This window comes from Hemicordylus capensis, chromosome 2 (genome assembly GCF_027244095.1).
Source record: "Hemicordylus capensis ecotype Gifberg chromosome 2, rHemCap1.1.pri, whole genome shotgun sequence".
NCBI classification, from domain to species: Eukaryota; Metazoa; Chordata; class Lepidosauria; order Squamata; family Cordylidae; genus Hemicordylus; species Hemicordylus capensis.
In genome coordinates this window covers 218,471,558-218,493,632 of record NC_069658.1, presented here as the reverse complement: position 1 = coordinate 218,493,632, position 22,075 = coordinate 218,471,558, and the positions used below count along the sequence as shown (strand labels likewise).

The 22,075-nt window shown below is 49.1% G+C and overlaps 1 protein-coding gene and 1 non-coding gene across 3 annotated transcripts in view; one reads left to right on the top strand and one right to left on the bottom strand.

Moving 5' to 3' along the window:
- PIAS4 (protein inhibitor of activated STAT 4) overlaps window positions 1-22,075 on the top strand; it is a 56,987-nt gene that overhangs the window by 15,840 nt on the left and 19,072 nt on the right. For both annotated transcript variants that reach the window (XM_053300801.1, XM_053300802.1), the window contains 4 exons: window positions 11,968-12,052; window positions 13,258-13,299; window positions 17,416-17,506; window positions 19,358-19,486. In XM_053300801.1, coding sequence (XP_053156776.1) covers window positions 11,968-12,052; window positions 13,258-13,299; window positions 17,416-17,506; window positions 19,358-19,486 — 347 coding nt within the window. The remainder of the gene's footprint in view (window positions 1-11,967; window positions 12,053-13,257; window positions 13,300-17,415; window positions 17,507-19,357; window positions 19,487-22,075) is intronic.
- Window positions 16,050-16,121, bottom strand: TRNAA-AGC (transfer RNA alanine (anticodon AGC)). The gene has a single exon. It is a non-coding gene; the product is annotated as a tRNA-Ala (tRNA).

The window sequence follows — 22,075 nt, the reverse complement described above, 5'->3', positions numbered from 1 at the left end:
TCAAAAACAAGGTTGCTGCTGTCGTTCCTGGGCGTCTTCCTGTTGCAGAGTTGGGAGGGATCTTGAAGGTCTTACATAACCTAAAAAGAACATAAGAACAGCCCTGCTGGATCAGGCCCAAGAAGGCCCATCTAGTCCAGCATCCTGTTTTGCACAGGGGCCCACCAGATGCCGCTGGAAGCCTACAGCAGGAGTTGAGGGCATGTCCTGTCTCCTGCTGTTGCTTACCTGCAACTGGGATTTAGAGGCATCTTGCCTCTGAGGCTGGAGCTGGCCTATAGCCCTCGAGACTAGTAGCCAGTGATAGACCTGTCCTCCATGAATTTATCTAAAGCCCTCTTAAAGCCATCCGGGTTGGTGACTATCACCTCATCTTGTGGCAGAGAATTCCATAGGTTAATTGTGTGTTGTGTGAAAAAGTGCTTTTAGTTCAGCCCCCTGCACAATGCAGGAATCTGCAATAGCATCCCTGACAGATGGCCATGCAACCTCTTCGGGAATCTCCCTAGAAGGAGAGCCCACCACAACACAAGGCAGGCTATTCCTCTCTCTTAACAATTCATATTGCAGTTAGAAAATTCCCCCGCTAACTAGGCAAAGAGGCACCTTTCAAAGCGATTGTTCTCTTCAGTTTGGTAGGGGGAAGGTGTTTGGCCCCAGCACAGCATCACCCTAGTGGCTGTTGCTGGTATCTCCCTTGTATTTCTTTTTTGATTGTCAGCTCTTTGCGGGACAGGAAACTATCATCTCATTTCAGGGGACTCCCCTGCTTATGAACACCCAACTTATGAACAACCCATAGTTATAAACTAAGCTCCATAACATATTAAATTAATGAAGTCCCCAACATACAAACACCAACCCGCACATACCAACAAGCCATCCCTCATAGGAATTCTATGCGTTCCGGGTTATGAACATCTTATGTACGTTATGAACTTACAAACAAACTTTTGGAATGCAACCCATTTGTAAATTGGGGACTCGTGGTATTATTTTTTTGTGTAAACTATTTTGTTGAAAGCAGTATAGAAATAATAGTAGTAAGCAGTAGTAAGGGTCTTCTTCCTAATGTCTAGCCTAAATTTGCTTCCTTGTAATTTGCATGATCCACGTCTTTTACTTGACCAAATGGTCTATAGTAAATTCTTGGGATTATATTGCTTTTATTTGTGTCTTCTTTGATTTTTAGCCAGACACTTTTGACTAGGCTTCCATGTGGAGTAGGGATGTACGAACCAGTTTGAATTTGAACCGGTTCGGTTCGAATTTGAAACAAACCAGCCATTAGGTTTGAGCTGCTGGTTCAAATTCGAGCCAAAATGGGGGGGGGTCGATTCGAACCGGTTTGAACCTCCAAAAGTGGGTGGGGTGGTAGCTGGCACTCATGAGTGCCTACCACCCAGCCCCCAAAAGCAATTGGACACTCGTACGATTTTTTATGAATTTTTAATTTTTTAAAAAATCTCATCGGGTATAATGGGACTCAAACCAGCCCATTATTCTTTATTGTGGAGCACCCATGTGTGCCAACTACCACCCAAACCCTGAGGACACTCCTACGATTTTTTTATGAATATTTGAAATATTTTTAATTTTTCTCATAGGGTATAATGGGTCTAGAACCAGCCTATTATCCCCTATTGTGGAGCACCTAGGGGCTCAAAAGTGGGGTGGGTGGTAGGCACCCAGGGGTGCCTACCATCCACCAAACCCCAAAGCAGTCGGACACTCCTCCGATTATTGGTGAATTTTAAAATTATTTTTGAATTCTTCATAGGGAATAATGAGGATTTCAGCAAATGTATAGCTTCATGTTGTTGGGAGAGGGGTGGCCTAGAGCAGAGTGTGGTGGGTTGTAGTTCCCAAGGGGGGCAAGGAAGCTACCAGAATTATTTGAAAGGAATTGGGCAAAGGGTTGATTTTTAAGTGATTTTTGAAGTTTATGCGTCTTTAAGGTTTTTCTCCATAGGTAAGAATGGAGGTTTCAGCAGCCCCATAACTTCACTTGAAGGATCCTGGTGTGGCCCAGAGCAAGTGGTTCACAGAGGGTGCCAACCACCGCTGTACAGGGTTTTGTTGTTTCTGAGGTGTTCTGAGTATAGATTCTCTGGTAGCAAATGAGAGTGGATTCATGGTTTGTCATTGAAAATCTCGTAATGCTACTGGAGAATCTACACTCAGAACACCTCAGAAACAACAACACTTTGCTACCACTTTGGATACTATTCTTCTTGACCCTAGTACTTGGTTCTGGGCTTTTGCTCCCCTCCGTTTCCAGATTCAGTTTAACACCCTTCTGATGAGATTACAACACGTTCTTCCCGGTTCTCATGAGGTGCTCCCAGTCTAATTCTAGGATTCCTTTGCGTAGATAGTGTCCGCCATGGTACAAGTGGGGAGGAGATGGAGCAAGCATCAGTGGTCTCCTTTGCTAAGCAGGGTCTGCCCTGGTTTGAATGTGGAAGGGCAACTTCCCGTGAGCGCTGTCTGTTGTGAGATATTCCCCTTAGGCCATGAGGCCAAAGCTCAGTGGTAGAGCATCTGCTTTGCATACTGAAGGTCCCAGGCTCATTCCCTGGCATGATCTCCAGGTAGGGCTGGGAGAGACTCCTGCCTGAAACCTTGGAGAGCCTCTGCCAGTCTGTGTAGGTAGGCAGTGCTGAGCTAGATGGACTAATGGTCTGACTCAGTATAAAGCAGCTTCCTGTGTTCCATCCAGATTTTTCTTGATGGCACCATCTTTATATTATTTATTATATTTTTATAGCACCTGAAATGTACATCTCTAGGCAGTGTACAAAATGGATAAAATTTCACAAAATACAGTAAAAACAGTGGGATAAAATAAAAACAGATTAAACAGTTTAAAGCAGTTTACTTGCAGGATCCTGCATTCTCTTCCTGTGCCTTGACCTTCTATAGGAAGGATCTATGAAAACGCCACGTAGGCCCCCAGCCCCATTCATTTTGCCACCCAATGCCTCCGAGTCTCTTGAGATCCATTTCAGGTTTCTTCTGACAGTATAACTTTGTTCTCACACGGATCAGCAGGAAAGGGCAGTGATCAGGGAGTTGGAGTCCAGGCAGCCTTTCTGTCGCATCCCAAATGTGTACACCGGGAAGATGAGACACCTCCCTCAATGATCTGTTGGGTCTGCAGCCAGCAGTCTCTGTCCTCCTTAGTGGAGAATCTGCCACCAGCACCACACATCTCCTGCTGCTTAGAGCAGCAGTTGGGTTCATCCCATCCATGGGCCGAGTGTCGTCTTCCCTTTTCTTTGGAGCCTGGAATGGCAATCCATGTCCAGAGGACCTTGGCTTACTCTCCTGTGCCTTCAGCAGCTGTCCAGCATACAGAAATCTAGCAGCTGAAACTTTTCTTCTGGCATTGTGAAAGTGATGGCCCTCCTGACCAGGGCCAGGCCAGTCCCACATCTAGAATTTGCCTTGCAGAGGAAGATGAGTAGGGCTGGCTTTTGGAGGACTTTGTCATAAGAATAGCCCTGCTGGATCAGGCCCAAGACCCATCCAGTCCAGCATCCTGTTTCACACAGTGGCCCATCAGATGCCTCTGAGAAGCCCACAGGAAAGAGGGGAGGGCATGCCCTCTCTTCTGCCACTGTTGCACCCCTGCAGCTGGTACTATTTAGAGGCACCTTGCCTCTGTGGCTGGAGGTGGCCTATAGCCCTCCAACTAGTAGCCACTGATACACCTTTCCTCTCCTTTTAAAGCCATTGATAGACCTAAACCCCTCTTAAAGCCATCCAGGCTATTGGCTGTCACCACAACTTGTGGCAGAGAATTCCATAGGTTGTGCGTTGTGTGAAAAAGTACTTCCTTTTGTTAGTCCTAGATTTCCCGGCAATCCATTTCATGCGATGACCCCTAGTTCTAGTGTTATGCGAGAGGGAGAAAAATGTCTCTCTCCACTTTCTCCACACTATGCATGATTTTATAGACCTATGTCTCCCCGCAGTCATCTTTTTTTTCTAAACTAAAAAATCCCAGGTATTGTAGCCTTGCCACATAAGGAAGGCACTCCGGGCCCCGGATCATCTTGGTTGCCCTCTTCTGTACCTTTTCCAGTAATGTCCGCCATTACTGCTGGAAGTTTGTCACTGTTGGTTTCTTAATCAGCCATTGCTTGAGCTCCAGTGCTCTGCCCTGTGTTGAGGGCTTGGTTATCTTGCTTGTGCTGGCAAGATCAACCCCTGTCTCTCTCCTATAGGTTCCCCCTGGACAACCGCTGGATCTTATTTTATCTGAACCTCGGTATGAGAGAATGATGACACCCGCCCGCCTTCAAGGCCTTTTTGGGTACCAAAGGGCTTGTGGAGAGGCTGGGAGCCTTCTCTTGATTTGAAGGAGTGTAGAAAACCGGGGTGTCTTGGCCATTTCTCAGTTTCTCTGCATTGCAACTTGGAGAGGATATGAGAAGCTGAGCATCTGTCTCATCAGAGGGCCACAGATGCTTTTCCGTTGCCAAGGGGCTGTGGTGGTAGAGCACTTGCTTTGCATACAGAAGGTCCATCATCTGGCAGCTTCTCCAGGAAGGGCAGCATCTCCAGGTAGGGCAGCATCTCCAGGTAGGGCAGGGAAAGACTCCTGTGTCGGAGAGCCACTGCCAGTCTGAATAGATCATCCAGAGCTAGATGGACCAAGGGTCTGACTCTGTATAAGGCAGCTTCCGGTGTTCCTAAAAGGATTTGTGGAAGGTTGGTTACCGATCTTATTGAGAAGCTGCCAAGGAGTTCCAGGATTCTCCCTCCACCCCCATGGCAAGCCAGACTGTGGATCCTTTGCTATAACCTCCAGGTCGCTTATAAACCCAAAGGCAACCCACTTCTGGATTGTGAAGGAATGCCCAGCAGCAGAGCAAGGCTGAAAGCGTAGTGGAGATCTGGATTTGTGGGGAGGGGGTGGGAGGGATAAAAGGGGTGCAAAGGGTAGGGGGACAAAGGAGGGAGTAGAGTGCACCAGTCTGTTAACTGGGTTGTTGGGTGATAGAGAGGGTGTCTCTTTGAGGAGTTAAGAGGCTCAGTAGCCAGGCAGGCATGTTAGGAACAGATCCTTGGCAGTGCTCTGGGAAAGTGGTCCACATGTCTAGACCCCTGCAGCACCAGATATGTAGGTGCTGCATAAATCTTCCCTGTTCCTTGACGGCAGCATCACAGCTTTGGGCACCTTGCTTCAGAAGAGGGCTGCCCACCTTCTCAAGTCACTGCTTCGAGACAGTTGTTGGGCGGGTGGGGGGTGGATGGGCAGGCTACAATTATTATTTTTTGCCCCAACCCCTCCATGCATAAGCGAGCTCTACAGTCAGTGCTAGCATTCCCTGTAACAGGGATGTTGACTACAGCTCCCAGAATCCCCAGCTGCAATGGACTTGGGCTGAGGATTCTGGGAATTGTAGTCAACAACATCTGGGGAACCCTGGTCAGTGCTAGCTTGTGCGGAGGGTAATCCAGTCGCAGATCCAGAGGCTTGGTCATGGCGAGAGCCTTGTATGCAAAATCTCTCCTGGAGCTTTGGAGTGGGAGGGATTTGTCTCCAGGCAGGTCAGAACTCTGAACAAAATGCTTTTCATGCATCCCTGTGGGATGGTTAAGATGGCTTTGGGGCCAGTGTGGCCCATAGGCCTCCAGGTGACCATTCCTGGCTTTAGGGTAGTACTTTACAGGCAGTGTGTCTGGATACTTCTATTGCAGATAGCTGAAAGTTTCCTGCCAGGGATCGCGTTTTGGGGTCTCACAGAGTTCTTCAGGCTGGATGTTAACAGAAAAGGGAAAGTCATAGGAAAAAGAATGAGGTGAGGTTGCTGCTGACAGGCCTGGCAGACCCCTCTACCACACACAACGGATCTTGATATTCGGGAAGCTCTTTGAGGGCAAATCCTGCTGGGGCTGTAGCTGGTGCAAAGTTCTTTGACAAAGTGTCTGAGGCAATGTCGGCGTGTTGATTGCAGAAGTTACCAAGAGCTTTGGGTGTCCTCTGAGGGATTCCACGTTGCTCTCCCTCAGCAAGTTGTTTCCGTGCTGTGGTTTTAGAGCAGTATGTGGGGGCGGAGGCAGTAATAACGGTTTTGTGAGAATCGACGACACTGTGGTGTACAGCCAGGCTGCAGGTGAGGTGTGTGCGTCCCCCACTCTGCTCCAGAGAGGCCTATCAGCCAAATGCTCCCTGGTGCGTGTCTGCTACACTGCATCGCCCTCGATGGATGCTTTCTGCTGCTTCCTTGCCCTGCCCCATGGTGGCTGTTCCCCCCCTTGCTTTCCGCCACGGGCACCCAGGACACTTCTTCCATCCAGTGGCTGACATACTGTGCAAAGTTCTGTGTGCATTTTAACCGACCGTGTGCGCAGTTGCACAAGAGCGCTGTTGTGCACAGTGCAAAAATTGCGCAAGTGCAGCAAAACGTCCGTCAATCATGTGACTGAGTTTTTTTCAACTTCTGAGTTGTTGTTGTTTTTGCAGGAGTGCTCCTGTGCAACTGCCCGCACGTTCTGTTCAAACGTGCAGTATGTCAGCCAGTGAACTGATCGCCCTGGAGGCAGGTGAACAGTCTGTTTCCATAGGCCCCCCAAACTGCTGGCATTAATTTCGCTGGCAGAAGCTGTGCGGGGCCACTGCTAAGTGAGTTGGCGCTTCATAATTTACATATTTAAATATAGTAAATGCCAAGGCGGCAGCAGTCAGGTGGAGGGGGTGCAGCTGGGGTGTTTGTGGCCTTAACATAAAGGCTGTCCCTCCTCCACCTGATTGTCGCTGCCTTGGCATTTACTATATTTAAATCTCATTTCTCCAGAAAAAGGACTTCCGCCTTGACCGGTGACTGTCAGATCTAAACAAGTTGGTGGCTGTGGATGTTTTCTGTTTTCAAGATCATGCAGTGCGTTTTAAGGGTCATGCTGAGAAGTATGTCAGGAGCTGTGTCCAAGAGCATGGCTCCCTAAACTTTCTTTGGACCACGCAAAGCCCCTCCTTAAAGATCCGGATCTCTCTCAGGTCCAGCACAGACTCCTCGTCCTCAGAGTCCTCTAAGCCTTGGAGGGATTTGAAAAGGGAGTCGCTGCCTGTATGTTCTGGCAAGGAGTTCCAGCCACAAGGGGCAGCAAGGGTGAAAGGTCAGAGCTGTGTAAGGAGTAAAGTTGTGCCGTCGGGTCGGTGTCGACTCCTGGCGCCCATAGAGCCCTGTGATTTTCTTTGGTAGAATACAGGAGAGGTTTACCATTGCCTCCTCCCGTGCAGTATGAGATGATGAGATTTCAGCATCTTCCTATATCACTGCTGCCCAATATAGGTGTTTCCCATTGTTTGGGAAATATACCAGCAGGGATTCAAACCGGCAACCTTCTGCTTGCTAGCCAGGCATTTCCCTGCTGCACCACTTAAGGTGTCTTGTGTAGAGGAGACCTCCTTTTATATCCCAAGCAACCTCTGAGACTGATCCTCTAGCTCAGGGCTGCTCAACCTCGGCCCTCCTGCAGATGCTGGCCTACAACTCCCATAATCCCAGGTTATTGCCCACTGTGGCTGGGGATTATGGGAGTTGTAGTCCAAAAGCAGCTAGGGGGCCTAAGTGGAGCAGGCCTGCTCTAGCTTCATGCTTCTGGGGCATCAAAAGGTCTTCTCCTCCCTCAAACAACTCTGCGCTCTTGTCCTTGCCTATTCCCTATGCTTGGATCTTCTTCCCAGAACACCTGTGGAGTGACCCCTTTTTTCCAGTCCCTTCTCAGGATCCACTAAGACTTTGGCTTAACCCTTTTGTCCCCATCCCCTACTGAAACCTCGGTTTGTGCACAGGTTTGGTGCTGTGGGGAGGGGAGCAGCGAGTGGGATCTCTCCCCCCTACTCTAAAGGAGAGCAGGTTCTTACCTGCACAGGTGCCATGTGCATGCTGGTGCCACGCGTGGATACTTGAGACAAGCGCTGCTGCAGCAAGATGCTACATGCCGTGGTGGAGAACAGGTAAGGACCTGCTCTCCTTTAAAAAAAAAAAGGGGGGGGGAGATCCTGCTTGCCACTCCCCCTCCCTGCAGTGCCAAACCAGTTCAGTCCTTGTCCGAACTGGTTCAGCGTCGAGCCTACGCATGAACCTTGGTTCGTGCACATCCCTCGCTGTGCAATCCTCTGCACACTTATCTGGGTGTAGCATCGCTTATCACAGCGGGACCCCTTTCCCAGTGAAGGTGCATAGGGTTGCAGTGTAAGCCAAAGTAAGTAGAACTGGACTGTATGTAGAGTTCCTTTTCCGTTCACCCTCACTCTGTCCCCTTCTCGCCATGTACAATTTTAGACTGTAGGCTGCTTGGGGCAGGGACTTGCTACCTTGTTTTTTTTGTTGGGTTTCTTTGCAAAGCATTACATAAGAACAGCCCTGCTGGATCAGGCCCAAGGCCCTTCTAGTCCAGCATCCCATTTGACATAGTGGCCCACCAGATGCCTCTGGGAAGCCCACCGGCAAGAGATGAAGGCTTGTGCTATCTCCTGCTGTGGCTCCCTTGCAATCGGTATTCAGAGTCTGCCTGCCTCTGAGCCTGGAGGTAACCAAAAGCCCTCAAGACTAATGCTCATATGTGACAAGTGATGCTCACATGAGCTGCAAGGCTACTGGTGCGGGGCCAGCATGACTCTTCCTCCAGAATCTGGGATCGAGCCACTCTTTTGCAACAGTCCTTCATGAAGTCCTGTTGCGTGGCTTCTGGAAATGGTTTGCGTTTGGACACAGCAGGCAACATAGGAAGCTGCCATATACTGAGTCAGACCCTTGGTCCATCCAGCTCAGTATTGTCTACACAGACTGGCAGTGGCCTCTCCAAGGCTACCGCAGGAAACTCTCTCAGCCCTATCTTGGAGATGCTGCCAGGGAGGAACTTGGAACCTTCTGCTCTTCCCAGAGCAGCCCCATCCCCTGAGGGGAATATCTTCCAGTGCTCACACATCGCGTCTCCCATTCATTTGCAACCACAGCAGACCCTGCTTAGCTAAGGGGACAAGTCATGCTTGCTACCCCAAGACCAGCTCTCCTCCCAAGGTCGGGGGAGATGAATTGGCATTGCTCACTCGCTTGCTCTCCCTTGTCCCTACTCCTCTTAATATCTCTGGAGATGGTGACCAGGAGCTTAAACGAAGTGTGTCTGTCTTAACTGGTGAAAGAGAGAGAGTGAGAGTGAATTCCTGCAAGGGGTCCCTGGGTGGAATAAGTGGGCGTCCACCATGATTGCCAAAGTAGTTCCGAATCCCATCGATGCCTGTCGTCATCTGCCTCTCACGCACCTTGACCTGCTGCAGCAGCTCTCCAGGAAAGTGCTGTGGTGCCATCATGGCTGCCTCTCTCGCCAGGCAAACTCACTTAATGTGGTCCCAGGGCACAGCATAAGAACGTAAGAACAGCCCTGCTGGATCAGGCCCAAGGCCCATCTAGTCCAGCATCCTGTTTCGCACAGTGGCCCAACAGAGCACACTTGGAGTATTGTGTACAGTTCTGGCCACTGTAGCTTAAGGAAGACATTGTAGGGGTGGGAAAGGTGCCAAAAAAGGCAGCCAAGATGATTGGGGGCCTGGAGCACCTTCCGTACGAGGCAAGGTTACAGCATCTGGCGGTCGTTAGTTTAGAAAAGCGGAGACTAAGGGGAGATGTGATTGAGGCTTATAAAATCATGCATGGTGTGGAGAAAGAGAGAGTGGATTTTCTTCTTCTCTCTCAACAGTAGAACCAGGGGTCATCCCATGAAACTGAGTACCAAGCAATTTAGGACTCTCACAAGAAACCGCTTTTTCACACAGCGCACAACAAATCTATGGAATTCTCTGCCATGGGATGTGGTGATGGCCACTAGTTTGGATGGCTTTTAAAAGGGGCTTAGACACAATCATGGAGGACAGGTCTATCAGTGGCTCCTAGTCTGGTGGCTATAGGCCACCTCCAGCCTCAGAGGCACAATGCCTCTCAATACCAGTTGCAGGGGAGTCACAGCAGGAGAGAGGGCATGCCCTTACCTCTTGCCTGCTGGCTTCTCAGAGGCATCAGGTGGGCCACTGTGTGAAACAGGATGCTGGACTAGATGGGCCTTGGGCCTGATCCAGCAGGGCTGTTCTTACGTTCATGTCCTGTATCCTGCCTCCTACCTAGTTTTTTGCTCCCACACAACTGAAAATTGGCAGCTCACACAGCTCCCAAACCTGGGTTGCTCACTTGTCCTACCCAGTTTTTGGTTGTGTGAACAGCCTCCTTGGCTTGCAAGCAGAGAGAGAGCGCGCAGTAATGGAGAGGCTTCATGTGTTTGCTCTTGTCACTGAAGAATAGATCCGCACATGATCTTTTCGTGAAGCTACTGCTATGACGTCGAATATTTATACACCTCTCTTCAACCCAAGTTTTCAAAGTGGTTTACATAGAAAAATAAATAAGATGGCTCCCTGTCTCCAAAGGGCTTGCAGTCTAAAAAGAAACACAAGGCAGCAACAGCCACTGGAGGGATGCTGTGCTGGGGTTGGAAAGGGCCCGTTGTTCTGGAATCGCAAGAATCGCCACTTTGAAAGGTGTCTCTTTGCTCAGTTAGCAACTCGAACGGTGCCACTTCAAACAGCAGGCAAAGGTGGTGGTGGTGAATGCCCACCGTGCAGGGGTTGGGTGCGAGGGTGGGCTGGAAATAACCTCCTGGTATGAAGAAAAATTGCCTGCTCACTGACAGAACCTTGATCTGTGCTGAACCTTGATCTGCTAGTGCTATCCCACTGAGCTATGCTTCCCTCCTCCTAAAAAGCAGACGGCTTTTCAACAAAAGGTCCGCAAGGCGGTTAAAGATAAATGAAGGAAAGATTCCCTGTCCCAAAGGGGCAATCTTTAAAAACGCACCAACCCCCACCCACCACTGGCAGTGGCTTCTGGGAAGGATACTAGGCTGGCAAATAGGAACAGTTCTCCCTCTGCTAAACAGAAGATCGCCACCTCTTGAAAAGGGGCCTCGTGGCCTAGGGCAGTTCCCCAGTTGTGTGTCCCAAGAGGATCAGAAGATGGTTCCCTGTCCCAAACAGAATCTCAGAATCCAAAAGGAAACGCAAGGTGGACACCAGCTGCAGCCATTGGGGGCACTGGGGTTGGATAGGGACAGTTGCTCTGTTAAATAGGAGAACCACCACTTTAAAAGGTGCCTCTTGGCCCAGGTTGCAGGAACTAGTTTTCGAGGTGCTGAGAAGTTGGCCCCTCTCTCTTTCCTTCCCTCTTATCACAACTAGATGTTTGACTGTTTCAACAGGGAATGGAACAGCCTCTCTGCATGTAGAACAGCTGTTTTTCTACATGGAGGGAGGTCTGTCTCCCCCCCCCCCCCGCTTTCATGGAGAGCGTTCCAGTATGCAAGCCTCCACTTCCACCTGCAGCTTGAAGTGGTTCAGTCCTCTTGCTATTCAGTTCTGTGCAGTCTAACCTGGCCCTGTCTAAAGTTCCTCTGAAGGGCAGGAGACAGCCTCCACCTGAGTGATGCAGCACCCCAGCTGGCCACAGAGGCGGCCCAAGGTATTGTGATGCTGTGAAGCGAGACGGCAACTGTTGCCTTGCCCCATGTCTCTGGTGGGGGCCCGCCCCCTTTCAAAACAGAGTTGTACCCCAATTTGACAGTGGCATAGGAGAAGGGCAGGACGCCAGCAGTCTCCTCCCTCTCTCCTGGTGCATCTTCCAAGCTTTGTGAGGAGATGCACTCTTGAAGAGCTGCTCCAGCGGCAGCACTGGGGGTAGGCATCATGCTCCCTTGCTGGCATGCCAGTACTCTGCCACCTGAGGCTCAAGCCTTGCCTTGCCTCATGAAAGCGTCGCCCCTGGCTGGTTGCATTTCACGGGTTTAGGACTCCTGCCTTTTTACTTGTTCAAGATACAAACTGGACTCGGTTCTCTTGGTGGGGGGTAGTTTTCCTGCTTGCATTGAGGCTGCCCACCTGATTTCCTTTTTTCCCCCCTGTGTCAGCCCCCCAGAACAACGAGAAGCTGCAGGAGAGTCCGTGTGTCTTCGCGCTGACGCCGAGGCAAGTGGAGCTGATCAGAAATTCCAGGTACTCTCCTCGGTTTCCTTGCAAAGCCCTAGACTTCCTCTGTGCTACCCATTTCATGCTGGAGAGCTTTTCCAGTGGGCTCATCCTTCTCCAGTCTCAAGGATCAGAGCCCAAAGGGTAGGAATAATAATACAAACACACTTTATTTGTTAGCTACCCTATAACAAATGGTTCTCTGGACGGCTTACAACACAGCCTTAAAACATAAGATAAACACATGCAAAAGATTAAATCATAACAGTCCACAAAAGGTGGGGAAAGTAAATACAAAATACAATACAAAACAATTTAAAAGAAAAAACAAAATTTAAAGAAAAAACAAAATCAGTTAAAATTGGATTACAGTTTAAAAGGCCTGAGTGAACAAAAAGATCTTCACCTGGCATCTAAAAGAACAAAGTGATGAAGCCAGGCACACCTCACTGGGGAGGTTATTCCATAGTTACCCCTGCTAACTTGGCAAAGAGGCACCTTTTAACATGGTGATTCTCTTTATTGAGCAGGAGGAGAGTACTGGCCCTATCCACCCCCAGCACAGCACCCCTCCAGTGACTGTTGCTGGTGTCTATCTTATGTTTCTTTTTAGAATGTGAGCCCTTTGGGGACAGGGGTCCATCTTATTTATTTATTATTTCTCTGTGTAAACTGCCCTGAGCCATTTTTGTAAGAGTGGTATAGAAATCGAATGAATGAATAATGAATGGGGTGCAACCACTCGTTTGGCAGGGGCACCTGGAGGAGGGCCTCCGAAGAAGATCTTAAGGTCCGTGTTGGGACATATGGGGCAAGGTGATCTCTCAGGTAACCTGGTCCCAAGCCATTTAGGGCTGTGAGGGTTGGCCTGTTAGAGCTTTGATAGCAGTCTAAGTGCACTGGAGTCAGTTGTACAGCATGCAAGGGAAAGCAGGCACTCAGCTGATGAGGATGAGTGGGTGTGGATTGTACTCAGAGCTGGGAAGCCCCAAGCAAGGCTGATCTCCCTGATCTCAGTACTGTTGTTCATAAAATGCAATCATGAGCCTACCTGTCAGGGTGGCAAACAAAACCCTAAGGAAACAAAATAGACGCTTCTCTTTCATGCTCCCTAAAAAAACACAAATTCCGAAGTGCCAGTCTTGGATTGGGTTTGTAACAAACATTTCTCTGCCCTTGGTGTAAAAATGAATGCTTTATCTCCCTCCCCCTCTCTCTCTTTAATTTGGCAGAGAATTGCAGCCAGGTGTGAAATCGGTCCAGGTTGTCCTCAGGTAAGCCTGAACGCTGGGGTGTTAATTAAAACCCCAGAGACTGGGGCTGAGTGGGTGGAGGGAGATTATAAAACCAAGGTGGTGACGTGTGAAGAGATCCTTGATTGACTAATGCACAACCGCTTTGCTGCAAAGCAATTCCCTGGGTGCCGGGCTCTGTTGAACATATGGCTTCATCAGCTGCTGCAAAAGGTAGCAGTTTTTCTTCCTTCTGACGTGGGGTGCTGGAAATGTGATCCTCCCCCCCCCCATGGCACTTCAGCACCCCTGTTGTAAGCTGCTCTCCTGACATTAAAGTGGGTCTGTCTCCCCACCATGCTCAAAGACCAAAAGCAAAAAACCTCCAGACCTGATGGCACACCAAGGAAATCGGTTCTGTGTATCAAATTAGGAAAAATGATTTGTCTTCCCTTGGTTGTGGGGAGGAGCCTGGAGCTTTCGTGGGGCACTGAGGCTCTGATCCAACCACTCTACATGTTGTAGAGCAGTGTGTTGTGTGGCCCTGCTGTCCCCACAATGCCTTCGCTTTTGAGTTCTCGCTAGACATGGCGCGCACACACTTGTTTGGGCTGCCTTAAGAACTTAAATGTGAATGGGCTGTTGAAGGGCTTAAACAGCATGGGGGACATTACTGAGCCTTGCAGGACCCCAGAGGCCAAGGAGTTGAGCAGAAGTCCCCCAGCACCATCTTCTGAAACCTCCCCCCAAGAAGGGACCGGAATCACTCGAATGCATGCGCATGTGTGCACACACACGCTCACACACTGACTCTCTCTCTCTCTCTCTGATCCTTATACCCAGGAGGCGGTCCAGAGGGGATAATACCATGGCCAGTGATATTTTTTTAAATTATTATTTTTGTTTACACAGTCAGGTGTTATTGACTGGTTTGTTTTATCCAGACATAGAGTCCTTCCCAAGGACCTGGGATGGCTGAATTTTATTATTAATGTTGTTGCTGTTGTTGTGTTAGATATCGTCACAGAATATAGGCTGTTCCCATTAAAGTTGCTTTTTGTAATTGGCTGATGGTGATTATTAATAACAACATTTTAAAATATCCCGCTCTTCCTCCAAGGAGCCCAGAGTGGTGTACTACATGCTTAAGTTTCTCCTCACAACAACCCTGTGAAGTAGGTTAGGCTGAGAGAGAAGTGACTGGCCCAGAGTCACCCAGCAAGTATCAAGACCCCTGCTAACTTGGCAAAGAGGCACCTTTTTAACGTGGTGATTCTCTTTATTTAGCAGGGGGAGGGTAACTGGCCCTATCCATCCCCAGCACAATACCTCCAGTGACTGTTGCTGGTGTCTATCTTATGTTTCTTTTAGATTGTGAGCCCTTTGGGGACAGGGATCCATCTTATTTATTTGTTGTTTCTCTGTGTAAACCGCCCTGAGCCATTTTTGGAAGGGCAGTATAGAAATCGAAGAAATTGAAATCGAATGGCTCAATGGGGATTTGAACTCTGGACTCCCTGGTCTTAGTCCAGCACTCTAACCACAACACCATGCTGGCTCACGTATCAAATTGGTATAAAATGCTGCCGAGAGGTCCAGCAGAGCCAATAGAGGCACACTCCCCCTTTCTAGTTCCTGTTGTAGGTCCTACACGAGGGCAACCAAGGCAGCTTCAGTCCCAAACCCGGGGCAAAGGCCAAATTGAAAAGGGTCTAGGTACTCTTGTATCATCCAAAACCCTTTGCAGCTGCAAGGACACCACACACTCTATCATCTTGCTTAAAAAGGGAAGATTTGAAACAGGCCAATAGTTATCAAGGTTGGTGAAGTCAAGGGAGGGCTTTTTTAATGGTGGCCTGACCACTGCCTGCTTGTGGATCAGTGGCATCTTTCCTTCCCTGTTTTAAAGTGGGGTGGGGGGAATGAAAGCCAAGGTTCTCCCCCGCCCCCCGGATGCTGAATTTTGTGCCCTGTAGTAGATTTTGCAAAGGATTTACTGTAGCAGCTTCCTTTTAATGAGCTGGGGCCTGGACTAGAATATATCCAATATCTCTTCCCATTCTGATGCTGCATATACTGCCATATATATCTAGCTCAGTATTGTCTTCACAGACTGGCAGCAGCTTCTCCAAGGTCTATTGAATTTTATTTGATACATTTATATACTGCCCCAAACCAAAGGTTGCATGCAGGAATTTCTCTCAGCCCTATCTTGGAGATGCTGCCAGGGGGGGAACTTGTAACCTTCTGCTCTTCCCAGAGCAGCTCCATCCCCTAAGGGGAATATCTTACAGGGCTCACACTTCCACTCTCCCATTCATATGCAACCAGGGCGGACCCTGCTTAGTTAGGGGACAAGTCATACTTGCTACCACAAGACCAGCTCTCCTCTGCTTGGTGGAGCTAGCTCAGTTTTGACTACCCAGAGTGGCAGTGGCTCTCCATAGGAGGGGAGTTGTTCTTGTGGTAGCACTCATGAATTGTCCCCTCTGCTAAGCAGAGTCTGCCCTGGTTTGTATTTGAATGGGAGACTACATGTGTGAGCACTGAAAGATATTCCCTTTGGGTGATGGGGCCGCTCTGGGAAGAGCATCTGCATGCTTTTATGCAGAAGGTTCCAAGTTCCCTCCCTGGCATCTCCAAGACAGGGCTGAGAAAGACTCCTGCCTGTAACCCTGGAGAAGCCACTGCCAGTCTGTGTAGGCAATACTGAGCTCGATGGACCAAGCATCTGACTCAGCAGAAGGCAGCTCCCTACATCCCTGGCAGGAGTCTCAACCAGCCTTACCTGGAGATGCTGCCAGGGCTTGAACCTGGGTCCTTCTGCATGCTAGGCAGATGCTCTAGCACTGAGCTACAGCCCCATCCCTGTAGAGGGCAGGGCCAGTTAAGCAGATCTTTTGCTCAGTCTGAGTTCAGCCTCAATGATGGATGAGAGGGTGGGGAAGAGAAAGGAGTCTGGAGAAATGACAGATTATCTTTATCCATTTTTCCCGAGTGCCAAACCTGCCTGTAAGTGTGTGTGTCTGGGAGGCGGGTGGCGGGGAGAGAAATTCAAGCTTCCAATGTGTTGTCACCATCTAGTGTGGTCAAGAAACAAGACAGGTCACTGCAGATAGGAGCAGGCTGGCTCCTCTGTGTTGAGGGTCCCTGGGGAAAGGTTTAACACACATGTCCCGAAGTGTGCACCCTTTTTGTGTCCTCCCAGAGACATGAATAACTGCCGTAAGAACATAAGACAGCCCTGCTGGATCAGGCCCAAGGCCCATCTAGTCCAGCATCCTGTTCCGCACAGTGGCCCACCAGATGCCGCTGGAAGCCACAGGCAGGAGTTGTTACTCCCCTGTAAGTGGTACTCAGAGGCATCCTGCTGGAGGTGGCCTTTTGCCCTCAGACTAGTAGCCGTTGATAGACCTCTCCTCCATGAAGTGATCCAAACCCCTCTTAAAGCCATCCAGGTTGTTGGCTGTCACCACATTTTGTGGCAGAGAATTCCACAAGTGGATTATGTGTTGTGTGGAAAAGTACTTCTGTTTGTTGGTCCTAGATTTCCTGGCAATCAATTTCATGGGATGACCCCTGGTTCTAGTGTTATGTGGGAGGGAGAAGAATTTCTCTCTATCCACTTTCTCCACACCATGCATGATTTTATAGACCTCTATCATGAATCTCCCGCAGTCGTCTTTTTTTCTAAACTAAAAAGCCCCAGGTGTTGTAGCCTTGCCTCATAAGGAAGGTGCTCTAGGCCCCTGACCATCTTGGTTGCCCTCTTCTGCACCCTTTCTTCGTCTTTGGAGAACCGTGCAGCCCTCTGGGTGGACCACCTTACCAACGGGCAGACAGTGTGTGTCTGTATGCTGAGCCCTTCCCTCGCCAGTCTTCCCAATCCCAGCTCCCTCCTGTTCTCCTGTAAAGGTGCATGAAACGTTTTGCATTGTGTATGCCCTCTCTGCGTGCACGCCCCCGTTTGCTGGCTTTTAAATAATCCTCCAGGGCAGTGGGCAGAGGTGGGGGGTGCAGGAGCAGGTCCGGCAGATGTAAGTGCTTGTTGGCCGTTAAACCCAAGAATGCAGACATATGCCTGGGTTGGAATCAGCTAAAGATAACTAGATTGCCTCCCTTTCTTGTTCTGATGCTGACAACTGCTTTATCTTCCAGAATCTGTTACACAGATACAAGTTGCCCTCAGGAAGACCAGTATCCCCCAAACATTGCTGTGAGAGTGAATCATAGTTACTGTTCCGTCCCGGTAAGTTGACCTGAATCTGGTTGTGAACTGCCTTGAGCCGTTTGGATCGGGTGATTAAAAAAAATGAAATAAAGAAATGCCCTGCTCTTAAGCTCAGTCTGTGGGTGCCAGTAAGTTGACAGTAAGTTCGGAGTTGCTACTCCGAAGCGCAGTTTGTGGGTGGAGGGCTGTGTAAGCGGGACTCCCCCTCTAGCCCTTTGGGATTCTTGGGCATGGAGGGGCTACCTCTAAACGGATGTTTCAAACAGCCCAGAAGAGGGGAGGCTGGCTGGCTTACCAGATTCCCCCTGCCTTTTTATTATTATTTCAAATAAAGCATTACAACACAAAATAATTAATAAAAAATGGTTATGAAACATTATTGGATATGAAATATCCATCCATCCACTTTATTACGGCCAACGGCCAAATAAGATATGAAATATTGATATTTTGTGTTAAGAAAAACCTTAACTCGCATAATGGGCTCGTTCACACAACCATTTTGGGCTGGAGGGCAGGTGAGCTGTATCCCGTCAGTATCACACGAGCAGCACCTCCATTTGGGTCTACAACTGCGGTCCTTCTAAATTTTTTCATCTCTGTCCAGATTAAGTTTTGTTCTGGGTGGCAGTATCAAGGCAGTGTGTGCACATGTGAATCAAGGGCCTTCCTGATTCAACCCTGAATGGGATCAAAATTAATTGGGTGGGCATCAGGAAACTTGAGCGTGCACACATGTGCCTTGGAGGAAACACTGGTCTGCAAACCCAGCAAAGAGGCCATCAAGGCAGCTGCTGACTCCATTGCTAAACTTGGTGGCAGCAAGCCCTGCTCCTCCATGGAAAGTCCTCCACAGAGGCCTCTGCCTTCCCAGCATGCTTTGCAGTGCCAGCAGACGGGAGAGCTTCATTATATCGACGGCTGCCCTCCCATTGCCCACAAAACAGCAGGAGGCAAATACAGCCCTGCCAAAGCTGCTCCAGCTTCAGGATCATAGAGTGTGCTTTGCAGGGTAACACATCCTTTGATGGCAGGCACTCTAGCCACAGCTCTCTCTAGTTGCCCTTTAGACCTATAGACCCCAGACTTCATGGCCATGTGAACCAACCTAATATGTGAAATACATGTTCTTATTCTAGGGATATACTTCTTCACAACAGACACAGTTCATTAAAACTGGGCCAGAATGCTGAAAATTCCTCTCCTCTACTGTTCCTTCAAAAAAGCCAAACTGCTTCAAGGAACACTTCAATGATCCACAGCAGCAAATCGGGAGTCAATTTGTCCTTCTGGTGCTGTATAATTTTCACTTTGGCAACTCCCCGTGTTAGTAGAATCCATAATCCTTGATGTAAAGATGAATGCCATACACTAGAGAAGTAGCCCAAAAGAGCATAAACATCTTTAAAAGATAGTGAGGTCATTCACACAATCAAAAACTATTCTACCCGGCTTTGGGAGCTGTGTGCGCTCCCAATTTTCGATTGCGTGGAAGCAGAGAGGGAGGAAAACCTGGGTAGCTTTTCCTCCCTCCTTGCTTCCACACAATCTTTTCTACCCAGGCTTTCCTCCTCCCTTGCTTCCACACAACCGAAAATTGGGAGCGCACCCAGCTCCCCAACCCGGGTAGAACACAGTTTTTGATTTGTGTGAATGACTTCGGTGATTGCTTCCCAGCTTCCCATTTCTGTCTTTCACTTTTTTGAAAGGATGGAGGAGCCACTGCTGTCTTCAGCCACAGGTCCTCTTTGGCTCCAACGACAGCTTCTCCTTCCTGCCTGGGCAAAGGAAGAGCTGCTGCTGACTTCACATGTCTCAATGATGCTCAATGAATCCATAAAAGGAATGTCTCTCCCTTCTCTTCTTTAGGGATACTACCCCTCCAATAAGCCCGGCGTGGAGCCCAAGCGGCCTTGTCGTCCCATCAACCTCACCCATCTCATGTATCTGTCTTCGGCGACCAACCGCATCACTGTCATTTGGGGCAATTATGGAAAGGTGCGGCAGGGAAGGGTGGAAATACGGATGTGCCATCTTGGTAGCCTTCTAGAACAGGGCAGACCTGTAGCCAGCCTCAAAATTTTGGCAGGATTGCAGAAGTCTGGGGAGGCGGGTTACAAAATGTTCAGTGAAAACAGTGAGGCTGGGGAGAAAAGAGGATTTTTTTAAAAAAAGATTTTTAAAATGCTTTTATTAGTAAGATAAGTAAAAAACAGAAATGTTATATCTCTTGAGATTTCGATAAAAATACAAGTTTACAAACAAGATCTTTTCCATCCAAGGAAAAAACAATCATAAGAAAGATACAAAAGTAATAATATTTTATATTAGAAGTAAAATATATGTAATTAACTAGCCACACAGAATCCAAATCTAGGCATCCGTATAGAATTTTGAGCCTCCCAGGAAACCAGCCGGACAGAGAGAGGAGAACCAACAGGAAAGAGAATTCACCGGCTGGCTACAGGTCTGTAAAAGGGGTGGGCAGACTGGAAGCTTCTAGGAGTTGTTTCTTTTTGCCAGAACTGTGAGAGTTAGCAGCATGAAATAGCAGCTTGGGGAGGTGGGTGGGGCAGGCGGCGTTTGCAGAATGGCAGTTTGCAAAACAAGCAACCAAAAAACCTTGCATCAACAGAGTAAGGGATTTGAATATCAAACCCACTGAATTCCGAGACAGTTTTTCTGCAGGACAGGAGGGGGCGAAAGAGAGGCTGGTTTGTGGTGAAAGAAACCGGAGAGAAATCAATGAAAGAGAAAGTAAAAGCAGCCCTGGTCACTCAAAGAGAGAGAGAGAAAGATTCAAAATGGTGTGGCCGCTTTGAATTTCTTGCTTTCTGTTTTATTAAAGTAGAACTGCCTGCACTAGAAGAGGGGCAGGCACTAAGTGAGCTTTACATCACAAAAGGTGGTACTTATCAAACCTCAGGGCAAACCCCGTAACAATGTCCCTTCAACAATGTCCCTGTTCAGCCGGCCAGTCAGCTTGGCTGGAAGGGAGTAGAGGGAGAAGCAAGCACAATCACTTGGAGAGCAGCTTCAGACATGGCTGGAAGCTACCAGTAACTCCTGCACTACCTAGTGCCTGCCCCTCTTCAAGGAGAAGATCTCCGAGGTCCCTTCCAGCTCTGAAACTCTATGATGTGCTCTACGGACAGATGTGCATACTTCGAGACTGCATTGAATTCGAGAGCAACGGGTTCTTCCTGTTTCCTGGAGAAGCCGCTGTGTATAGTGCAGATTATCACAAGGGTCTCGGTGCCACCTCCTTCCACAGTTTCATGCAGACTGCTTATTGGTTGGCTCTTTTGACAATCAGAAAGGTGCTTTCCTTGCCTAGAGCAGTCTTTTAAGACAAATTGGCTCCCTGGAGGAAAAAAGATTAAAAGAAGAGAGCCAAATGAACATGCCAGGCATGAAGAGAGGCTAGAACTGGTCAAAAGCCTGCTTGAACTAACGGTGTATGAGAGAATTGCACTGGTGTTGGAATTGTGTGGGAGGGAGGGAGACATGGGGTAAGGGGAGAGGGAGAGGAGTGAAAATGGAGGGAAATGGAGCTTACCCTGCAGCAGAAACACCCACCCCATTTCTGAGGTGGTACATGTCTTCCATTCTCATGTAGAGCCTCTAATGTACACACACCTCCAGAGGCCAAGAGGGGCAGATACACCGAAAGGCAGGTGCTGCCAGCAGACAGAAGCATCATACAGGAGAACCTCGATATTGGCGGGGGTTCTGTTCTGGTCTGCAGCCGCGGATATAGAAACTGCGAATATCGAGTCATTGGGCCTATGGGAATTGGGGGGTTGGGTTCCCAGTTGGCAGAAAATCAGCTGATTTTCTGATTTGGGGGGGGGAGCTTCTTATCATGCTCTGCTGCCCCCTGAGTCGTGCTGTGCCCCCAAATCCTCTGAAAATTGGCATCCCCCTCATCTTATTTTTTACAAAGATGGGAGTCATTTTGTGGCTCCGTTGAAGAAAATGGGGGCCGGAAATGACCTCCGTGGTCATTTCCCCCCAACTTTTCCCCAACCGCAGACCCGCGAATCCACAGATAATGAGGTCCACCTGTAGACATCTTCATGTGTAACAAAATATCCAGCTGTAGGGGGAGAGGCTCTGTCTGTGACCGTCCTTGTGGGGTGCGATTTCCCCCTGGGCACCCTCTGCCCAGATCCCTGCTGCTATCCTTATTAGAGAGGCAGGAGTTCTTTGCCTGCCTTGCAGCAGAATTCCGGCTGAAATGAACAGCAGCCATTACGTGGAGTGGGTGGTGGCCACATCTGCTCTCTCCTCCTGGTGATCCCCAGGATCTGGATTTGGGGGCAGGTTGAGTCAGCTCTGCCCTAGACTGCAGCCTCATGGGGGGTACACATGCACTGCTCTAGCAAGATGACGCACATTGATTGGTGGACAAAGGGCCTGTATATTTACAGGATGGCATTGCATCCTTCCTACCTCAAAGACTGTGTCACCCAGGTGACCCCCCCCCGTGCTCCCCCCCTTAACCGCAACAGCATCCCCACATGCAGCATTGGAGGATGCCAGTGCGAGCCAACCAGTGTTAGGGGTGTTTTTCCTCCGAGTTCA